The 21037-nt window shown below is 38.6% G+C and overlaps 1 protein-coding gene across 1 annotated transcript in view; it reads left to right on the forward strand.

Moving 5' to 3' along the window:
* The window catches only part of Malrd1 (MAM and LDL receptor class A domain containing 1), a 605236-nt gene extending 584832 nt beyond the window's left edge, over positions 1 to 20404 (forward strand). The window contains exons 38-39 of the mRNA XM_052729219.1: positions 17900 to 17975; positions 20129 to 20404. Of these exons, the coding sequence (XP_052585179.1) occupies positions 17900 to 17975; positions 20129 to 20212 (160 nt within the window). The 3' untranslated portion in view covers positions 20213 to 20404. The remainder of the gene's footprint in view (positions 1 to 17899; positions 17976 to 20128) is intronic.
* Positions 20405 to 21037: the final 633 nt, after the last annotated feature.

Here is a 21037-nt window from a genome sequence, read left to right on the forward strand (position 1 = left end):
AGAATATTCTTTCATGTACTATTAGCAATCATTTACTATGGACCTAATATAAGTTAAAGCTGAGAATATAAAAAACAAATAATAGGCCTGGGGAGATCAGTGGTTAGAAGCACTTGACATGTAAGCATGAGAACCTGAGTTTAAATTTTTAGCATTTAAAAAAAGGTAGTCTTGGCAACTTAGGCTTAGAATCTTCAGCCTGGTGAGAAAAGACAGATCCAAAATGTGAGCTTTAGCTTCCGTGAGAGAGCCTATCAAAAATAAATAGAAAGATAGATAGATAGATAGATAGATAGATAGATAGATAGATAGATTGATAGATCAAGCAAGCAAGCAGAGGGCAGCAAGGATATTGACAAGTTCTTATGTCCCCTGCATACACACATACACACACACACACACACACACACACACACACACACACACACACACACACAAGCACTATGCATGGCATGCACACACTATTCACAAACGCTATACACACCCAAATTAAATAAGTAAGTAACAGTTTATATGCTAGTGAGGGAGGTATATGTAAATCAAACAATCCCAGTACTGCAATAAATATATATCAACTGCATAGAGCTATTTCCTAGGATGCACTGAAAAGGCATAGGAAGGCATAGTGCTCTGAAGGGGATGATGGCAATATGACGGGAAGGTTGACTAAGAATTTGGTGAGGAGGTGACATCACAGAAGGTAAGATGACAAAGGAGAGCATCTCAGGAAAACAGGACCTGTCTAATAACAGAAATTACACAGATGATCAGATAGGAAAAGAAACGGCTGCAATTAACTGGGAATTATACGTGCACAGATCAATTTAGAGCAATCTACATAGATTGCTAACTGTGTACTGCTCTGTCTATGACTCCTCTATGTTTCTTGTAAAGTAATAGTTTCAAAATAACTATAAATAAATGCTACTTTATTTTTTCATTTTTTCTAGTAAGTGTTACAAACTGAAATTAGATATAGATACAGGGACATTCTAACTAAATACATTAATAAATTTAAACTGACATACTTTTAAAGGAATTTGAGGATATTTAGAATTAAAATGAAACTGATTTTCTCAACAGATCCCTTACTTATAGTTGTCAACTTGAAGTTAATTGTCTGCAAACTTTTCAAAGAAAGAAGTTCCTGGGTAATTGCTGAGGGAAATCACAGAGGCTGATAATTAACTTCAACATTGCAATCAGTTTTCAATCAAACAGATTGTATGACTAAAAAATTCAATAAGGACATTACAGTGCATTTTCATACTCAACAATTTACAGGGAAAAACACTTCATTCTGATGACAGAAAGCAACACAGTAAATGGTCTTCTCCAAGTGTGGGACTTCAGGATATCAAAAGAAGGGGAGGGAGGAGTATTTGCAGAATAGGTAGCTAGCAAAAAGTTGAATGAAGAGTAGAAGTCAACCGCAAGAATGACCACACTGATTGATATTTGACAACACATGCTGCAAAATAGAGCTGCTCAAATTGTGTGTGCAGAAGGACCAGCTAGGATTTGGTTTTAATTTCCAAACTATCACAGGTTAATGTGTTTATAAGACAAACGATCATCAGAAAAATGAAATGGAAACACAAAATATTAGTAGAAATTGATTTGAGATGAATGGAATATGTCTCTCCTTTTCTTTGAATAATGTCTTTTTTAAATTATATTTTTCTTTATTTTTGAGAATTCCGTACAGATATATAATGAAATATGATCATATTCAATTCCAATATCTCCCCCTCCAACTCTTCCACTTCTCTTCATCTCCTCCAACATGTCTTCATGACCTTTAAAAAACACTGTGTCCAATTACTGATGCCCATATCAGGTCAGGGGATCATCAATGAAGCCTAGCAAACCTACCAGGAGCCATAACCTCAGAAAGAATGCGTTTCTCTCCTTCAGCAGCTATCAACTTAGAATAGTGCCTCAGAAAGCACCAGGCCTAGAGAGCGCTTCCACCATTTATGCAAGAATTTTGCCCAACTTGATCTTCTTCAGGTCTTCTGCAGGTAACCCAAGGTGTTGTGAGATGTTAAGTACAACAGCCATATCATGTCTAGAAGACAGCATTTCACGGCACTCTTCCTTACTCTTCCACTTAGGTCTTTTTACCTCCTTTGTGATGTGCCCCAGCCATGGCAGGGAGCAGGGGTTTGAGGAAGATGTCCCATTTAAGGCTGATCACTCAGTCTCTTTTTCTCGAGACTTCATCTAATTATGCTCCTATGCATTAACTGTTGCTCACTAAAAAAAAGCTTTTCTGCCCATGGTTGAAACAGCCCGATGTGTGTGTGTGTGTGTGTGTGTGTGTGTGTGTGTGTGTGTGTGTGTGTGTGTGTGTGTGTCTGTGTGTATGTTCATGTATCTGAAACAATTTGACCATGATCCTAGAGCAAATTAATGAAAGTGAGTAATATTCCAGAATCTATGACCCCTCCAACTGTGTGGGGTTTTTTTGTTTTTTTGTTTTGTTGTTGTTTTCTTTTTCTTTTCTTTCTTTAAGTTTTATGAAGCAGTGCTCAAATTGAGTCAAAAAGTGTTTGGATGGCCCAGAACAGCCACGCCACTATTGTGCAAGTGGACACACTTATTCTAACGTGCAGAGTCCGGTGCTGTGAGACAATTGGTGTAGCATCCTGCACTGTACCGCCCAGCACTGTGGAAGCTAATTACCTGGAAGGAAGTTTCCCACTTTGTCTGAGATTGATTTCTGGATGTCCCACAGCTAAAATGTGTGCTGTCTTCAGCAACAGGACCTTATTTTTTTTAAAAAAAGATTTATTTATTTATTATGCACAGAGTGTCATGTCTGCAGGCCAGAAGAGGGCACCAGATCTCATTTTAGGTGGTTGTGAGCCACCATGTGGTTGATGGGAATTGAATTCAGGACCTCTGGAAGAGCAGCCAGAGTTCTTAACCTCTGAGTCATCTCTCCAGCCGGCAACAGGACCTTATAATGTAGTCATGATGGAGAACCAAGAGCAATGGCAATGCCCTAGTTTGCTTGAGGGAATTCTGGTGCCTCCATTACCACTAGGGAGAGATCCAATGCCTTCCACTGCAGCTTATATTCAGTGACCCTTGCCTTCCAGGGGTGCCATTATCCACCCATGGAGGTAATTACATTTAAACTCTTCTTTAATGTTGTATTTTATTTAGCCTACTAACTAATGGGCTTTCGTCAACTTTTTGGATGGTATTTATAAACACCCCCCCCCCCCCCCCCCCCCCGTGTTAAATGTTAAGGCCATAACTTTACTGCTGTCACATCACCAGCTCCAAACATTTACTGTTGGTTTTCTATTATCTCATAATGAAAAAAGATTAATGAAACAGAAGCTATATGTAAACTGCTCCCTGTGTTTACAGCAGATAGTTGATTAATGTGTTCTTTTCCACATAAACCAAAAAGGCCTCTGACCATGGGAAGTTAATCTTGAGGTTGTATATAAGAAAACAAATGCTACAATGTCCAATTTTTCTTAAAATTTCTTACATAAGTTGTTGCCTTTTCATTGTCTAAACAATTAGAAAAAAAACTCTAGGTAATAAATAACTAATGACAGTCACAAACAAGGCAACATGTCAACCAAAGAGACTGACAGTCTGTGAGAGGTCAGAAAGGAAATTAAGGTTAAATTTCATGGAGGGCAGTACAGCTGGGAAAACCAGTGTATGTTAAAAAGAGAAGATACTGTAGGGCCTGATAGTAGTAGGGTAAATAACAAATACAAAATAAAGTACAGAAGCCGTCAGTCAGACTCTGAAGTTGGCAATGTTTCCATCCAATGAGGAGGGCATTGAAAACAAACTGGGGAGTCTGGGATTTCTAATATATTTGTAAACTAAGCAGTGCAGCAGGGTTAGCAGGTAGCTTGAGAAGACATGATAAAGGGAGGATTATGGAAGTGGGTTAGGGGGAAATGGGGACATTGATCATGAACAGTGAGATTTTATCTGCTGTTTAAATGCTGTGGAGCTCATATACAAGAACAACTGTGGGACCCTTTCTGAGCTCTACTAACATCACCCGACTCAGAGATTCTGTTTCACAACCACCCTGGGAATCATACTTAGGAACCAACACCAAAGGCAAGAAAAAGTTTTACATTTACATAATCTTCCCCTCATGATACTAACATCATGATGTGTCTTCTGAGCTTTATACACACCTGTCACCTCTAAATAAGAATTAGTAAATATGAACTTCTTCTGCTTTTTCTATTTTGTCCATTCTTGATTTTTTTAAGATAGATTTTTTGCACTTTCAAATGTTATTGAGGACTCCCAAGAGCTTTCATATAACATGGTTTATATCTACCAAAATTTGCTATAGTAGAAATTAAAACTAAGAAATACTTAAGACTATATTTTATTTACTTTAACAATATCTTATATACTATCAAAAGAAGCATTAAAATGTACAGTAGAATATATGATGTATATATAAAAACAGCAGCATTTTCTGAGAACTGAATTTTAAACACTGTGTAGCTTTAAATTATCACATTCATAGAGGGAAAAGATGAGAAAAAAATATTCTCAGAAGATGTAGCTTAGCAAAAATCTACTGAAAAGCTGGTGATATAGTCCCGCACTTGTAATTACAGCACTCAGGAATCTGAGAAAGGAAGATGCTTGTGAGTTTTAGGCCAAATTTACTACATGGAAAATTCACATTTTTTTCTGTCAGTCATTCTTTCAAAATAAGCATTGTTCTGCAAAAATAAGTTGTTAGTTTAGCATGCAACTCAATCTTATAATTCCTTCCCAAGATGTAACATACGCCTGTGTTCTTTACTTGCATATTTCCCTCCACGTGCCTATTATGCATATTTTCAACAACATAGCAAGGCATGTAGCTAAGAGTTGAGAGTTAATATGATTAATAATTTTTACTGCTTTATTAAAATCAAGATGTCTTCTTAAAAATTATCACATGCTTGTGGTGGTAAGAAAACAATGTACATTTCCATACCATGGCCCTGAGCAGTGCTTCGAGATGGTCAGGGTACCTTTCCATTACAGTCACTTGTTAGTGAAAATAAAACCAATGAAAAGTCTGTTATAATAAAAAATAATAAATTACCCTTGTATTCTGTCATTACTGTGGAAGTAGTTTTGAAATGAGAGATCACTGGAAGGGGTCTTCATACACAGTGATTCATAGACCGTATGTAAGAAATATTGCTTAATTTGTCTAAATATTTTTAAAGCATTGACAGGGCTGTACAATACTGTCATCATTTAATCAAGCTTGTATTGTTAGATGTGGGGGTTGCAGCTAATATTTTGATAACTCGTGATGACACCTTTCTCCATAAATCTTTGTCTCCGCCTCAAATTATCATCTAAATACTATCCTCTAGTAATTTTACCAGGTCAGGAAATACTTAAGGTGCGCTTTCAAATTCATATCCATGGGAAGTCCCCTGCCCTGCATCTGGTTTAAGTTAGGTGTCTGTGAATTCACTTACACTGCACTTGAGAAGTAGAGTGATGACCAAGCTCTCACTGACAGCCCCACTTTACTCATGGTTGGGTTACAGGAACTCGGGTCAGCTGTATGCTTATAATTGCATCCATATTCCTGGGCATGTTCCCATGAAAGTGCTCCATCGTGGCTAGCTTACTTTTAAGCAGTCACAGGTTTTGTGGTCAACATATCAATTTCCCACATGAAAAGATGAGAGAGAAGCATGGCAGCTGCTATCTCATGTGAGCAAGTTCAGCAAAATTTGGTGTCTTAGTGTGTTTTTGGTTCCATAACCCTAATGATGAATCTTTTCCTTTCCATCTTCTGGCATTTCTAGTTGTGTTTGCAAATCTAGCTCACTCTGAACTAATTCTACCAAATGTTTTGCCTTAAGAACTTGGAAATGAAAACATCTAGCTCATTGATATTTTCTCCCATTTATCTCTGTGCTTTCAAACTGGCCGTCTTCCTTCCCTTCTCTTCTGTGTAATCCGGCTTTACTCCTCCCATTTCTGCCCCTCCCCCTTTCCCTTTCTCTCCATCTCTTCTCTTTTCACTTTCTTCTTTCTCTCACACAGTTTATTTCTTTCAAAAAAAAAAAATAAAACCACTGTATTTCCAAATAATTGATGTTGGATTATTTCATTCTCCTCCTAACCCTTTCTCATTTTCCTTTATCCAATCTCAGATTACTAGATCTTTTATAGATCAGTGAGAAATGTATCTCTACTAGATTCTATTCCTTCTTTTACTATCTTAGTGCATCATGCAATTTTATTCTATCTTTGGATTCTCATGATAGATTTAGTGTTGCATTTTTTTTTCATTTTTCAAAATTTTATTAATTTCCAACTTTGGAAATAAATTACTCTTTGACCTGTTCAGTACTATCCAAATACTGCTTAATTTAATTCAGTAATATTCGGTTGCTGTAGGTGAAGCCTCTGTGTCAGGGATGATTAGGATAGTACCCAATAGGCTCTCGGTGTTCCTATTTTTCTCCAACACTACAGACATAATTATACAATTGCTTTTTAAGTAACAATTGGTATATTTCTTTTTCTTTTCACCTTATTTTTTTATTTTGCAATACAATTCAGTTCTACATATCAGCCACAGATCCGTTGTTCTCCCCTCTCCCGCTCCCCTCACCTTCCCCCCAGCCCACCCCCCATTCCCACCTCCTCCAGGGCAGAGCCTCCCCCGAGGACTGAGATCAACCTGGTAGACTCAGTCCAGGCAGGTCCAGTGCCCTCCTCCCAGGCCGAGCCAAGCGATCCTGCATAGGCCCCAGGTTTCAAACAGCCAACTCATGCAATGAGCACAGGACCTGGTCCCACTGCCTGGATGCCTCCCAAACAGATCAAGCCAATCAACTGTCTCACCCATTCAGAGGGCCTGATCCAGTTGGTGACCCCTCAGCCATTGGTTCATAGTTCATGTGTTTCCATTCGTTTGGCTATTTGTCCCTGTGCTTTATCCAACCTTGGTCTCAATAATTCTTGCTCATATAAACCCTCCTCTTTCTTGCTAACTGGACTCCCAGAGCTCCACCCAGGGCCTAGTCATGGATCTCTGCATCCAGATCCCTCAGTAGTTGGATGGGGTTTCTAGCACGACAATTAGGTGTTTGGCCATCCCATCACCAGAGTAGGTCAGTTCAGGCTGTCTCTCGACCATTGCCAGCAGTCTGTTGTGGGGGTATCTTTGTGGATTTCTGTGGGCCTCTCTAACACTTTGCTTCTTCCTATTCTCATGTGGTCTTCATTTACCATGGTCTCCTATTCCTTGTTCTCCCTCTCTGTTGTTGATCCAGCTGGGATCTCCTGCTCCCCCAAGCTCTCTTTCCCTCGACCCTCACCCTTCATTACCCCCACTCATGTCCAGGCTGTTCATGTAGATCTCTTGCATTTCTCCATCACTGGGCGATCCCGTCTTTCTTGGGGTCCTGTTTTCCAGGTAGATTCCCTGGTGATGTGAGTAGCAGTCCAGTCATCCTTGTTCCACACCTAGTATCCTATGAGTGAGTACATACCATGTTTGTCTTTCTGAGTCTGGGTTACCTCACTCAGGATGATTTTTCCTAGATCCATCCATTTGCCTGCAAACCTCATGATGTCATTGTTTTTCTCTGCTGAGTAGTATTCCATTGTGTATATGTACCACATTTTGTTTATCCATTCTTCAGTTGAAGGGCATCTGGGTTGTTTCCATGTTCTGGCTATTACAAACAATGCTGATATGAACATAGCTGAACAAGTGCTCTTGTGGTATGATTGAACATTCCTTGGGTATATGCCCAAGAGTGGTATAGCTGGATCTTGGGAGAGATTGATTCCCAATTTTCTAAGAAAGCGCCATATTGATTTCCAAAGTGGTTGTACAAGCTTGCATTCCCACCAGCAGTGGAGGAGAGTTTCCCTAGCTCCACATCCTCTCCAGCATAAGGTGTCTTCAGTGTTTTTGATCTTAGTCATTCTGACAGGCGTAAGGTGGTATCTCAGAGTTGTTTTGATTTGCATTTCCCTGATGATTAGGGATGTTGAGCAATTCCTTAAATGTCTTTCAGCCATTTGAGTTTCCTATGTTGAGAATTCTCTGTTTAGTTCTATAGCCCATTTCTTTATTGGTGAAATTATTAAGGCCACTCCACGTAGTTAAAAGGAGATTTATTTAATGGCGTAACTTACAAATTAAGGGATAGGTAGGTCGCGGAGTCTGGGGAAGGTGTATCACAGTCCAGTGGTGTTCTCTGGAGCTCTGCTCGGTCCACCTCTCCAGTCCAGGGTCCCGCAACAGAGAGAGCGCCCGCCGATCCAGATCTCGGGTCCCCGGCGCCTTCCTTGGCCCCGCCTTGTAGGCGTGACAGTTGCCGAAGTCTCAATGGGGGTTGGAACTTCCAGATCAAAGCTGGAATGGCTACCCACTACATTTCTTAATTGGACTGTTGGGCATTTTGATGTCTAATTTCTTGAGTTCCTTATATATTCTGGATATCAGTCCTCTGTCAGATATGGGGTTGGTGAAGACCTTTTCCCATTCTGTAGTCTGTTGCTTTGCCTTGTTGACCGTATCCTTGCATCACGATCCCTGACTTCGAGCTCTACTATAGAGCTACAGTAATAAAAACAGCTTGGTACTGGCATAAAAACCAACATGTGGACCAATGGAATCGAATTGAAGACCCTGACATTAATCTGCACACCTATGAACATATAATTTTTGACAAAGAAGCCAAAAGTGCACAATGGAGAAAAGAAAGCATCTTCAACAAATGGTGCTGGCATAACTGGATATCAACATGTAGAAGGCTGCAAATAGATCCATATCTATCACCGTGCACAGAACTTAAGTCCAAGTGGATCAAGGACCTCAATATAAATCCAGCTACTCTGAACCTGCTAGAAGAGAAAGTAGGAAGTAGTCTTGAACGCATTGGCATAGGAGATCACTTCCTAAATATAACACCAGTAGCACAGACACTGAGAGAAACAATCAATCAATGGGACCTCTTGAAACTGAGAAGCTTTTGTAGTGTTGCATTTTTGATGTTGACTTTGTTTTACCTTTGAATGTATATGTATATATGTGTGAATGCCAGTGCACACATACCACAGCCTGTATGTGGATGTCAGAGGACAACCTTGCATATGGTCTTCACTTTCTAACATACTTGAGTCAAGGTCTCGTATTGTTGGCCACTGCTTATACCAGCCTCTTGATATCCTGTCTCTGCCTCCTGTCTCACAGTAGGAGTGCTCTGATTATAGTGAAGTACCACATCCAGCTTTACATGCATTCTGAGGATTTGAACTCAGGTCCTCATACTTTCTATCAAGCACAAGCACTGAGACATTGCCCCAGCCCCTGATGTGTAGTTTTTAAAAATATGCAAACATGAGACGGGCAGTGGTGGCACACGCCTTTAATCCCAGCACTTGGGAGGCAGAGGCAGGCAGATCTCTGTTAGTTCGAGGCCAGCCTGGTCTACAAAGCGAGTTCCAGGAGAGGCGCAAAGCTACACAGAGAAACCCTGTCTCTAAAAACCAAAAAAAAAAAAACAAAAAAAAAAAACAAAAAACAAAACCAATATTTTAGCCGGGCGGTGGTGGCGCACGCCTTTAATCCCAGCACTCGGGAGGCAGAGGCAGGCGGATCTTTGTGAGTTCAAGGCCAGCCTGGTCTACAGAGTGAGTTCCAGGAAAAGCACAAAGCTACACAGAGAAACCCTGTCTCGAAAAACCAAAAAAAAAAAAAAAAAAATATGCAAACATGAACAGATGAAAATGTCTCCTGAATTAACTTTTCTCTGTCCCTACCAGACCTCTAAAGAACCTCCTCTCATCCTTTGTCAGATGCTTTTTCTGCATAGCTTTTTACTAAAACGTATCTTGGCATAGTCTCAGCATTGAAGTTTGAAAGACATTAAAGCACTGTGCAAAACCTCCTGCTGCCTTCTTAAAGTAATGTTTTGAACTTGTCACTTATTTGTGCTAGATGACAGTAGCAGGCCGTGCATATAAATGCCGCTTGTGCTTCTGAGGACCTGGTTTGTTTCCCTCTGAACGTGTGGCTGTGGAGCTGACTGGCCTGCTTACATCTGACTTCTAGCATCTTCATGGCATGCTCCTATAACACGGTGAATAAATACATGATCTCATTCCCATGTGCTATTTCATTCTCTCCAGTTCTTTCCACTTTCTCCCACGGTCTACATATTTGTACTATGTTCTTTCATTGCATATTTATTGCATGCCTTAAGTATGTCTTATAAAAATCACACTATATTCTTTTAATTTTTAAATTGTCATAATTATCTTTAAAATCACTCTACTCAGACAAGCTAAAATTTGGGCTGCAAATCAAGAGGTCAGCTGTAAAATAAAACTTTTCTAAGGTTTCGATAAAAGGAAGATGGCCCAGACTGATCATTTGACACTGAAAAAAATTTCATGGGAACCAAGGCAGCAGTCTCTTACCATTGAAAATGCATGAACAAGCAAGATAAGAAGAACAATGCCCCTGCTCCCCCTGCTTAGAAAACAGAAAGGTAAAAAGACCATCTCTCCATGGCTTTTTAAGATGATGGGGAGGGGTGAAATTAGTGATAGGTCCCTGGTTGAAGAAAATCTTTCTAAAAAGATCTCTGCTTCTCAGGGAAAATATATTCAATGAACATTAAAAACAGATATGAAGAGGCTGAGACACATGGCTCAGTAGGTGAAGTACTTTCTGTGCGAACATGGGGACCTGTGTTCGGATCCCTGGCACCCATGTTAAAGCCAAGGCCTCGTGCAATCTAGGGAAACACTCTACCACTGAGTTGCATTCCCAGCTCTTGGTGAAGTGCTGCTGCTGAGCATAGGAAAGAAGGAACAATACAGGCAGTGAATCAGCTTGGTTCCATCTTCAAGCCTTCAGAAAATAATATAAAGCTACTGTTTCTTTAAAAGTTTGGTTTATCCATGCTGTATTCCCAGCGGTGTCCTAGGTACTGGGACAGATGAGTAAAATAGATGTGATCTTTATCCATCAAGGAGCTAAAAACGACAGTCTCAATTGTTCTATCTTTAAAAAGGGAGGAAGAAAGGGTACATCACTCCCTCTCTCTCTCTCACACACACACACACACACACACACACACACAGAGAGAGAGAGAGAGAGAGAGAGACAGAGACAGAGACAGAGACAGAGACAGGGAGAGCTGAAACAGAATGTTTTAAAAGATTCCTGATAGCATTAAACAATGTTTTAAATGACAGTGCTGGAGTTGGAGAGATGGCTTAGCAATTGAGATGGCTCTTTCAGAAGATTAGGGAGGGTTTGGTTCCTATCACTTGTATTAGGCTGCTCATAATTTCCTGAAACTCCAACTCCATAGAATCCAGCACACTTTTTTGCCCACATGGTCACGTGAACACACAAATACATATATACACAGAGATTCACAAACACAGATACTCACACACACACATACACACACATAAAAAAAGGAAATAATTTTCTGAATGATAATAGTAGTTATCACTACTACAAAGATTTATATTTCTGTAGGTAAATTTCTAAACAGTCTTATTAAATAAGGAACACAGAGCCAAATATAGGGGTGAAAGCCTTAGAGATCAGGGAAATAATGAGAGACACCAGCTAACCTGAGCTCACCACACCTAGCTTCCCAAGAAATAGAGCTACTTCCTGTCTACCCAGGCTTTTATTGCCTTGCTGTTCTGCCCTCTCATTGGCTCTTAGCCCAGCTACCTCACTTCCTTGTCACTGCCTGTCTGTACAGACCTCCAGGTCTCTATGTTTGGTACTGGGATTAAAGGCATGTGTCACGTCACTTGGTTGTTCCCCAGTGTGTCCTTGAACACACAGAGACTCTGCCTGTCATGTGATTGGATTAAGGGCATGTGCTACCACTGTCTGACTTTTGTTTATGGCTGGCTATGTCCTCTGATCTCCAGGCAAACTTTATTTATTAACATACAAATAAAATATCACCACATTTCAACACGAATAAAATATCACCACATATTTCCATTGAGTCCAAGCTCTGGATGCAGAAAAGAAGGTAATTTAGAAAAAAAAGTGTCAAAAGAAGAAAAAATATAAAGAGAATAGTTTTCAATCATTGTCAAGTATCAATGTGTAGTAGGCACTGGTAACAACTGCATCTAAGAAAGTTTAGCATATCTACAAAAATCCCTCTAAAAAGAAATCCTAGAGGGATGAACCATGCACTGATCAACACTATAAGAGAATTTACTCTTGTAGAGAATTTAACATATGCTGTATGATTTATAAGCATTGGATGCATTTCATTAAGTGAAAAGAAATAATAAAAAATACCATAGCACCATCATCCCAGCATCCCCCTTCCACCTGGGAACTAACAGCATTCATGTCCGGGAACTTGAAATATTGTCTGGATTCTCAGAAACAATATATAGAAGTTAGCTTATTAATGGAAGCCAGTTCTACCACACTATGTACACAGGCAATATCTTTTAATAGAAAAATCACTATGGTAATTGCTTCAAATTATTTTCATGTCTGCACTGCAAATATATCAATTTCTGAAAGTATGATTCTCCTTGTTCACTGCTGGCAAAATATAAACTTCAGCAGTCACTATGTAAGTCAGCATGGATAGTCTCCAGAAAACTAAACAGAGAACCATCATATGACACAACTATGTAAGTCTTGATTATGTGTCAAATGCCTGTAAGTCACCATCCCACAGAGATAATTCTCATCTATGTTTAGAGCTGTACTATTCACTGTATCCAGGAACTAGAACAGATGTGATGTCCATCCATAGATGAATAGATAAAGAAAATGTGGTTAATATGTACAATGGAATCTTATGCATCCATAAAGAAAAATGAAACCATAACATTTGCAGGAAAATAGATGAAACTAAAAACCATTATGTCAAATGAAACAAGGCAGCCTAATGTTTTCTATTGTATGAAAAGCCTCGATTTAAAGTGTGTGTGTGTGTGTGTGTGTGTGTGTGTGTGTGTGTGTGTGTGTGTAGTGTTTGTAGATCACAAAATGAGATGGGGCATCATAAGGGGAAATGAGTATCTTAATGGAAATGGGAAGGAGAGGGCAACGGAAATGTAATAGGAAATGAGGGGAGGTAACCAACTAGATGGAGAGAAAGACAGGGGAGATGGAAAGGGGAAGATTAGATCAAAGTATAAAAACATATTTACAAAGATGCCTGGATGACGCTCGTTACTTACATGTTAACCTAAAAATAAATTAACGATTGAAATGAATAACAAGAAAGTATAGTTCTGCATGCTTTTAGGAGGACAGGGAAAGTCTGGTAATATTGTCTACTTGGAGATTAACAGAAAAGACTATCCATGGTCCCTGAAATGCTGTTCCCTTTTGTTTTAAATTTTGTACTGAAATTTTGAGCTAGGTTCTCCCTAATCATCTTCTAAACCTACTTTCAGGAGATGCACTCCTGCATATATCTCTGTGTGTGCATATGTCTCTGTGTGCATGTCAGTGCATGCATGAATGCCCATGGAGGCCACAGAAGACCATTCACATCTTTCTTTCCTTTGAAGTCAGGTTCCTTCATTGCATGGAACTCATCTAGTTGCCTAAGATGGTTGTTCTGTTAGCTCAGGAATCCACCTGGCTCTACCTTCCTTGCTCTGGGATTATAAGCGTCCACATAAGCCCTTATCACATGCATTGTAGGAACTGAATTCAGGTTCTCATATTTACGTGACAAGCTATTTTCCGACTAAGCTGTTTTCCTAGCCCCTAAGCGTATTTTTAATGTAAATATATTATGACATCCATTTGCTTAAATGGAATAGTAAAAGGGCTAGGTGTTCAGTGGGTTTGACCTAGAAGCCAGTCTGTTTTCACCAGCATGTAAAATGACAGAGAGATGAAATGGAGAAAACCAAGGCTAACAAAGATATTAAGCCACACCTGATAAAAGTGGCAATTATGTGTATAAATTTTATAAGTGGTACTCTTGCTAATCATAAAAGTAATTAAACAAATTATGAAAGTACAACAGTGTATAAAATATTAATTGATAAATTTACAGCGCGTGAGGGGTTTAACTGGCCTTTTCCTGTCACTCCTGTCCAGTCACCTGCCAAAAGCCAGTCTTCAATACTTAGAGTGACAGTTGTGTCACTGTCTCCTTTCTGTTCCTTTCAGCCTGGTCGAGGATGTATTTATTTGGTACCCTAATGTTTTATCATAGCAGGATAATTTCTCCAAAGCACCAGCAATTAGTTGTGCATTACTGCTTAATGATTATGGAGTTTCTATTTGAAGTGATGAAAACATTTTAGAGATAGATAATACTGACAGTCGCATAAGATTAGGAATGTAGTTGATAAGAGTGAAGTGTGCAATTCAAATTGGTTACATTGGCAGATTTATGTTAGCTACATTGACCATAATCTTATGTTAGTCACTAAAATTTAATAAAAATTAATGTTGTCATATGACATTAAAGTGTATGTATATTTATATATATATATATATATATATATATATATATATATATATATATATATATATATGATTGTGTGAATCAGAGACTAGGAAAATGGCTCAGTGGATAAATGCTTACTGATCAAGGATAAAGATTTATATTCAGATCCCCAGAACCCATGTAAAGTCAGGCATGTGTAGTAGCCCATGTCTGTAATCCCAGCACTCATACAGTGAAATTAGAGGTGGGAACCGGAGAATCCCTAAAGCTGTGAGCCAGCTAGCCCAGTTTACACAACAGTGAATAACAGAGACTCTCTTAGACATACATGAGCACCTACACTTACATAAATGAACATATATATATATATACATATGTATCCCACACACACACAGACACAAAGATTTTAAATGTGTGAATTATATGGCATATGAATTATATCCTAATAATGCTGTTCAAAACAATATAAACATTCACCACAGAGTCATTGCTATAACATAGATGAGTTTTGATTTTATTCTTTTTCATTTTCTTCATTGCTCCTTTACAATATTTGTGGATTAATATTACAAGTAACCCTGTGTTTAGATTACTGCTGGTGCTATCAACATTAAAAAGTTTTGTACAGTGTGTGAAGTAACAAATTAACTTAACGGTGTTATCTGCAGGGCATGTGTGATGTTTAATATGTATAGATAGGAAAGATATTAATATTTAACCAAAAGAACCAAGAATTCTCAAGAATAGGAGCCATCCCTTTGGTTGAAAAACAAACAGAATGGCTTGAGGCTGCGAAGAAACACCAAGTTTGAAGTAGGAGGATTTACAACCACTTGCCTTCCACCACTCCATACTGATGCCCTTCTATTACAGCTCCATACCCCTAGAGCACAAATGATCCTCTTTGTAGGCAGTCATCAAACCCCTGAAGTCCAGACCCCACCTGTATATTTCACTGTAGCAGAAAAAAAAAATAAAATTTTAAATTATTTAAGACTTAAGAATCTCTTCAGAAGAATAATTGCTTCCTTCCACATATTTAGATGATGGGGGATTTTTATCAACTTCTGCCTGGCAATCTCTGAGTTGCCTGGGGCTCCATCAGTCCAAAGCCAAAAGCCACTGTCTTAGAGAAACATCTTTTGTGTCACCCTGCCTGGTTGTTCAGGTTCTGGTCACCCGCCCAGCCCCTGGACTGTCTGTCCTGCCAAGCACTAGAGTTCAGCATCTTCTACTCCCTGGTTTTGTTCCCAGTTTGAACTTAGACTGGATTGCTGTTTTCATCGTCTGCTGTCGGTGACTGCCTCACGCTTCCTACTTCCTAGCTTTACTGTGTTTTGATACTTGCTAAGTCATGTTCAATCTGTCCCGGACCAGCTCTTGCTTTGGCATTTTGACACATTTCAAAGCAACCTTTATTCTCTTGCCAGCCACCAGCTAGAGAGTGGTCCTGCCTAGGTGCATGTCCTGAATTTACTGCTCTGACAATGTAACAGGGACTAGTTTGGGAAGAGATAAACATGAAGATTGAAAATGAATTTATCCAGGTCAAATGGAGAAATTCCTAATATTCCATTAGTGGGTTAAGGAATTAACCGATAGATTGTTGAATTATTTAAAGTTAGATATATAGCTGTTTTTCAAATTATTTCCCACAAAAATCTGTACTAAGTATATTTGTCATTTACCAAAATGTAGTCTTAATGACAGTAAACTATTTCATTCTTGACAGATTTAATCCAATGGTTTAAAAAGCAATAGCAGTAGCATGCTTAGACAATATTGACACTGTGTAAATGTGTTTCCAAGGAAACATCATTACCCAAGTTAGATTCTGCAATGCTTCTGCTGCTTAGGAAAGGACTGTGTGGTTTGGGTAGATAGCAATAGGAGGTCTATCCTCTGGAAACTTTAAACAAAGTATCAGTAAGAGATTGGTCTTTTCTTTTAGTATTTAGGGGTGTATACTGACAAACTTACTAATTAACATTGTACCCTGATCAGGCAAAAAATATTAAAGCATATACTTTTTCCCTCGTGGCTGCTGTTAAGACAATGGTAATCATCCCAGAATTGCCACCCATCTCTGTCTCTCTTTCTGCCCCCTGCCCCCATGTATGTGTGCAAGTATTTGGGATTTTCACTTTAACTGAGCAGTCCTTGGTTGTATTATTTTTGTTCCTGTTGTGAGTGCCATTTTTTTAAATCAGCTGTTCCAGAGTTGCTTGTCTTCCAATGAGAATAGAAAGTATAAAAAGAAAGCAATCGTTTAGGAGTACAGTTATGCTGAATTGTTCAGATTTAGTCCATGACATGAAAAGAAATATTCACATGAAAAACTCTTCAAGAGACTGAACAGAAGACTCAGTGGGTAAAGGACTTGCCATGCAAACTAGAGAACTAGAGTTCAGATGCCCCGATTCATGTAAATGCTGGGTGAGCATGGCAACCTTCCTGTAATTGTAGCCTGGAAGGTAGGGAGACAGGGAACCACAGGGACAAGCTGCTTAGCTAAACTAGACAAAATGGTGAGCTCCAGAGCCAAGAAAGAGACCCTGCCTCAATGAAGAAAGAGGAGAGTCATCAAAAGAGACTTCCTATATCAATTATAGGTTTCCATACAAGATTCAAATAAGTGCATGGGTATCACACACATGTTCCCACACACGTGAACACCACACACAACCACACACACACACATACACACACACACACACACACACCAGATACATGCAAAAATAATTAAAGCAAAACTCTCAAACACTCAAATACAAGATTATTGATTAAACTACTAGATATTTTGACTGATGGTCTACAGATTTCTACAGAAGATACTGTCATAAGGCGTGGTCTCGGGATGTGGTCTGGCACTTCCAGTCTAAGAGAGTCCAAAGCAAGCTTTCTATATTACAGTGTCACATTACATTGTCCTTCTGATATTGCATTATTAGAAAGTCTTGAGCAATACTTAAGAAGTCAACATTGAAATCAACTTACACCCCTTTTATTTGCCAGAGTCTATTTGGATCTAAATATTCAAGAGCTCAAATTATATTTGTTTTCAAGAATGTGGTTGCCTTGGTGTCCTGCAGAGAAAAAAATATATTTTATGGTAATATTGATGAAAATAAGTGTGATGGCGAGACACTGTGTCTCTCAAAAATTTCTAACAGTGACCTGAACAAGTACTGTGAAGCACTTGATACTTATTTATTCCCAGGTAAGACGATGCATGCCTATTTTTCCTTCACCTAAAGGTTAAGGCAGAAGGAAGGACAGCTTGAGGCTGGACTGGGCAACATAGCAAGACTCTGTTTAAAAAATGAATAAGGAAATAAAACAACCAGTGCTCTTTCACTAGCATTTGAGTCTTTGTGAGCCTGTTTTGTCCTTGTTGTTGTTATTTTGCTTTGTTTTGTTTTAAGGAAATCTGAGGGGGGAGGCAACTGTGCCTTTGTCAATCCAGTTTATGGGAATTTCATCAACCCAGAGAAAACAGAGGTAAGTGGAGAGGCAAATCACATTGATTCAGAAGCAAATGTGTACATGTGCGCATGTGCGTGCACACACACACACACACACACACACACACACACAAAAAAAAAAAAAAAAAAAAAAAACAAACATCCTACCTACCACCAATTAGTTGTGTTTGGAACCATTTCTACATCATGGCTAAGGGAAATATTCTAATGGACTATTTCTATTTCAATTGGGGGTTAAAAATCATTTAAAGCTCTAAAAGTGAGTGATATTTTCCATTTAGGACAGTTTGATTCTGCTTGTAGAATCAGTTCACTGTTAAATGGCTTTGTGGTCACTGTACACCCTCCAAGAGAGCTGGTAAATCTGGACAATATCAACTTAACCAATGGAGGAGCATTAGTCAGCTCTTCCCAGTAACTGCTCCTTGGGTGTGTTGTTGGCTTATTTGTAGCCTCAATAATAAGTATATAGAAAGCTTGGGTTTTTTTTCTTATTAAGTTTTTAAAGATTTATTTTATATGCGTTACATGTCTGCATGTTTGTGTGGGGAATACATACACCTGAGTTCAGGTGTAGGCAGGAGGAAGTGCACTCAGAGCTGGATTACAGGTGGTTTTGAGGGTCAGACATGATGCTGAAGCCAAACCTGGGTTCTCTCTAAGAGCTGCGCATGCTTTGAAGACCTGAGCCGTCTCTCCAGCCCTCCTGCTTAATTTGTATAAAATAATCTATCAACTGTTTCTTATTTTTTTTTTTTGGTCTTGATATTAAAAATGAGCACCAAAGGGTCAGGCTAGATGGTTTCTAACATTTCAGGACCTTTGTATGATGTGGTTTAAGACTAATAAGTGTGGGCTTTTTATATTTTCATATTTTCTTCAAAAAATATGTCATGTACACTTTTAGTTTTGTTTAGGTGGAAACAAACAAACAAACAAAAAAAAAAACAGTGGAAGAAGAAGCAGGAAATTTCCCTGATTGTGAAGGAATTTATGTGAATGATTCAATGAGAACATCAAACATATCCCTACTCAATTGATAATATATACCTACAGACATGCAATACTTAATCAATTGAATAAGAAAGACATAACAAAGTATATGTATATTTTTACTGAAGATAAAAAAATTTGGTCTTTTTATCCGCAACTTAGATAAGCTTTTGGTGTCTGTTAAATGCTAATTCTAAAAAGAATTTAAATGACAAAAGCTTTAGATGTGAAAATCTGTATGTTAGTATCTCAACAAATCAGCAGTCAGTAAATAGTAGCTAAGAAGGTGCCCTACATTCCTTGCTTTCCCTGAGAAGACAGCCATTATAGTATTCATGTGTGTGCTTCCCAGAATGCACAGGGAGAGGTGTAGATCAAAGGCCCACTTTTCAACATGCTCTCATGCAGGTTTCCCTGCAGTTTCCTATTGATCCCTCAAAGCAAAACTTCTGAATTTCATTTTCTTTCCTTTTCATATCTTTTAAAATTCAACTTTCAATTCATTAAATATGACTAAAGAAGAAATCCTGTCACATCTGTTTCTATTGTTTTGGAAAATGAATTAAATATATTTTATCTTATTTGACAGGAAAGAAAATAGACTTATCTAAAAAAATATTCAAAAACTCATGCAGAAATGTCTTATAATGATATTGATTTAGGGAGCATGGTAAAACAAAACAAACAAACAACAACATCAGCAAAAACTCAATTACCCATCAGCCACCATCAAATACGTTCAACCTTTAGCCATTTTTGTAACTTTTCTTACCACATGTGTTCCCCAATCCACTCATGATCTCCTAAGCAAATCACAGCTATTATTTAACTATGAAACTTCAGTTGTAAGAACACATTTAAAATATACCCATGGTATCATGCCTAGAGATGTAGCAGTATTTTCTTGATACTATCTAAATATATTCAGTGTTCATCCTGCTCCAGTTGTCTTCTATGTAAGTAAGGCTTTTGTAGTTCTGTCCAGCTTTTGTTGGTACTGTATTTTTAAATCAGAATTTCTATAAAGAACAGGGTGAGCTGGAGTAAGGCTTGGGGCAATCTGATTATTATTACTGTGATATTAATTAGAAATAAGCTTCATTCTTCATGATCCTTTCAGAAGTTTCCTGTCTTACTCCAGAAAATACTAAACTTCTAAATGTGTTTCCTCCTTAGAGTTCCATCTATTCTTTCTCAAATCCATTTTATGGTGCAACATCAGAAAGCCTGGAAACGGCGTCTCATCATCTCAAATCATAACATCAAAACTGTTTCATTCAATGTGTGTTTATAGAAAATTTCATTCACTAAACTGATTCTATATGAGGTTAAAAAAAATCAAATGTTAGTGTGATTACAACATACTGAAGTAGAGCTCCTTGAAGATTATTTGAATGTGTCCATGGAATCACAAAAAGTTCCTAATCTTCATTGTATGTCTGAGTACTTCAATAAAACATTCTGCCTAATCAATGTTTGTTCCTTTTATTTTATCCTCATCATTTTGTTTTTGTTTTTGTTTTTTCGAGACAGGGTTTCTCTGTGTAGCTTTGCGCCTTTCCTGGAACTCACTTGGTAGCCCAGACTGGCCTCGAACTCACAGAGATCCGCCTGGCTCTGCCTCCCGAGTGCTGGGATTAAAGGCATGCGCCACCACCTATTTTTAAGGGACTAAAAGATAGTTTATTTTAGAGCCAAAGTTCAGTGACCATGGCCTAAGAACAAAAATTTAGGTTACCCTAAATTTTGTGTTATTGGAAGTGGTTTCACAATTTTGCAAAACAAAGAAAGTCATAAACCAAGGCAACTTTAAAATACATTGGTGAGGACATCAGGGAGGTGGTTATAGCAAGATAGGGCAAGCTTTTCTATAGGCCTCAGAGGTTATCTCTAAAACTTACAATCACGCCGGGCGGTGGTGGCACACGCCTTTAATCCCAGCACTCGGGAGGCAGAGCCAGGCGGATCTCTGTGAGTTCGAGGCCAGCCTGGGCTACCAAGTGAGTTCCAGGAAAAGGCACAAAGCTACACAGAGAAACCCTGTCTCGAAAAAACAAACAAACAAACAAACAAAAAACAACAACA

The sequence above is a fragment of the Peromyscus californicus genome, unplaced genomic scaffold, assembly GCF_007827085.1.
Source record: "Peromyscus californicus insignis strain IS unplaced genomic scaffold, ASM782708v3 Scaffold_8__1_contigs__length_139910024, whole genome shotgun sequence".
Classification (NCBI taxonomy): domain Eukaryota; kingdom Metazoa; phylum Chordata; class Mammalia; order Rodentia; family Cricetidae; genus Peromyscus; species Peromyscus californicus.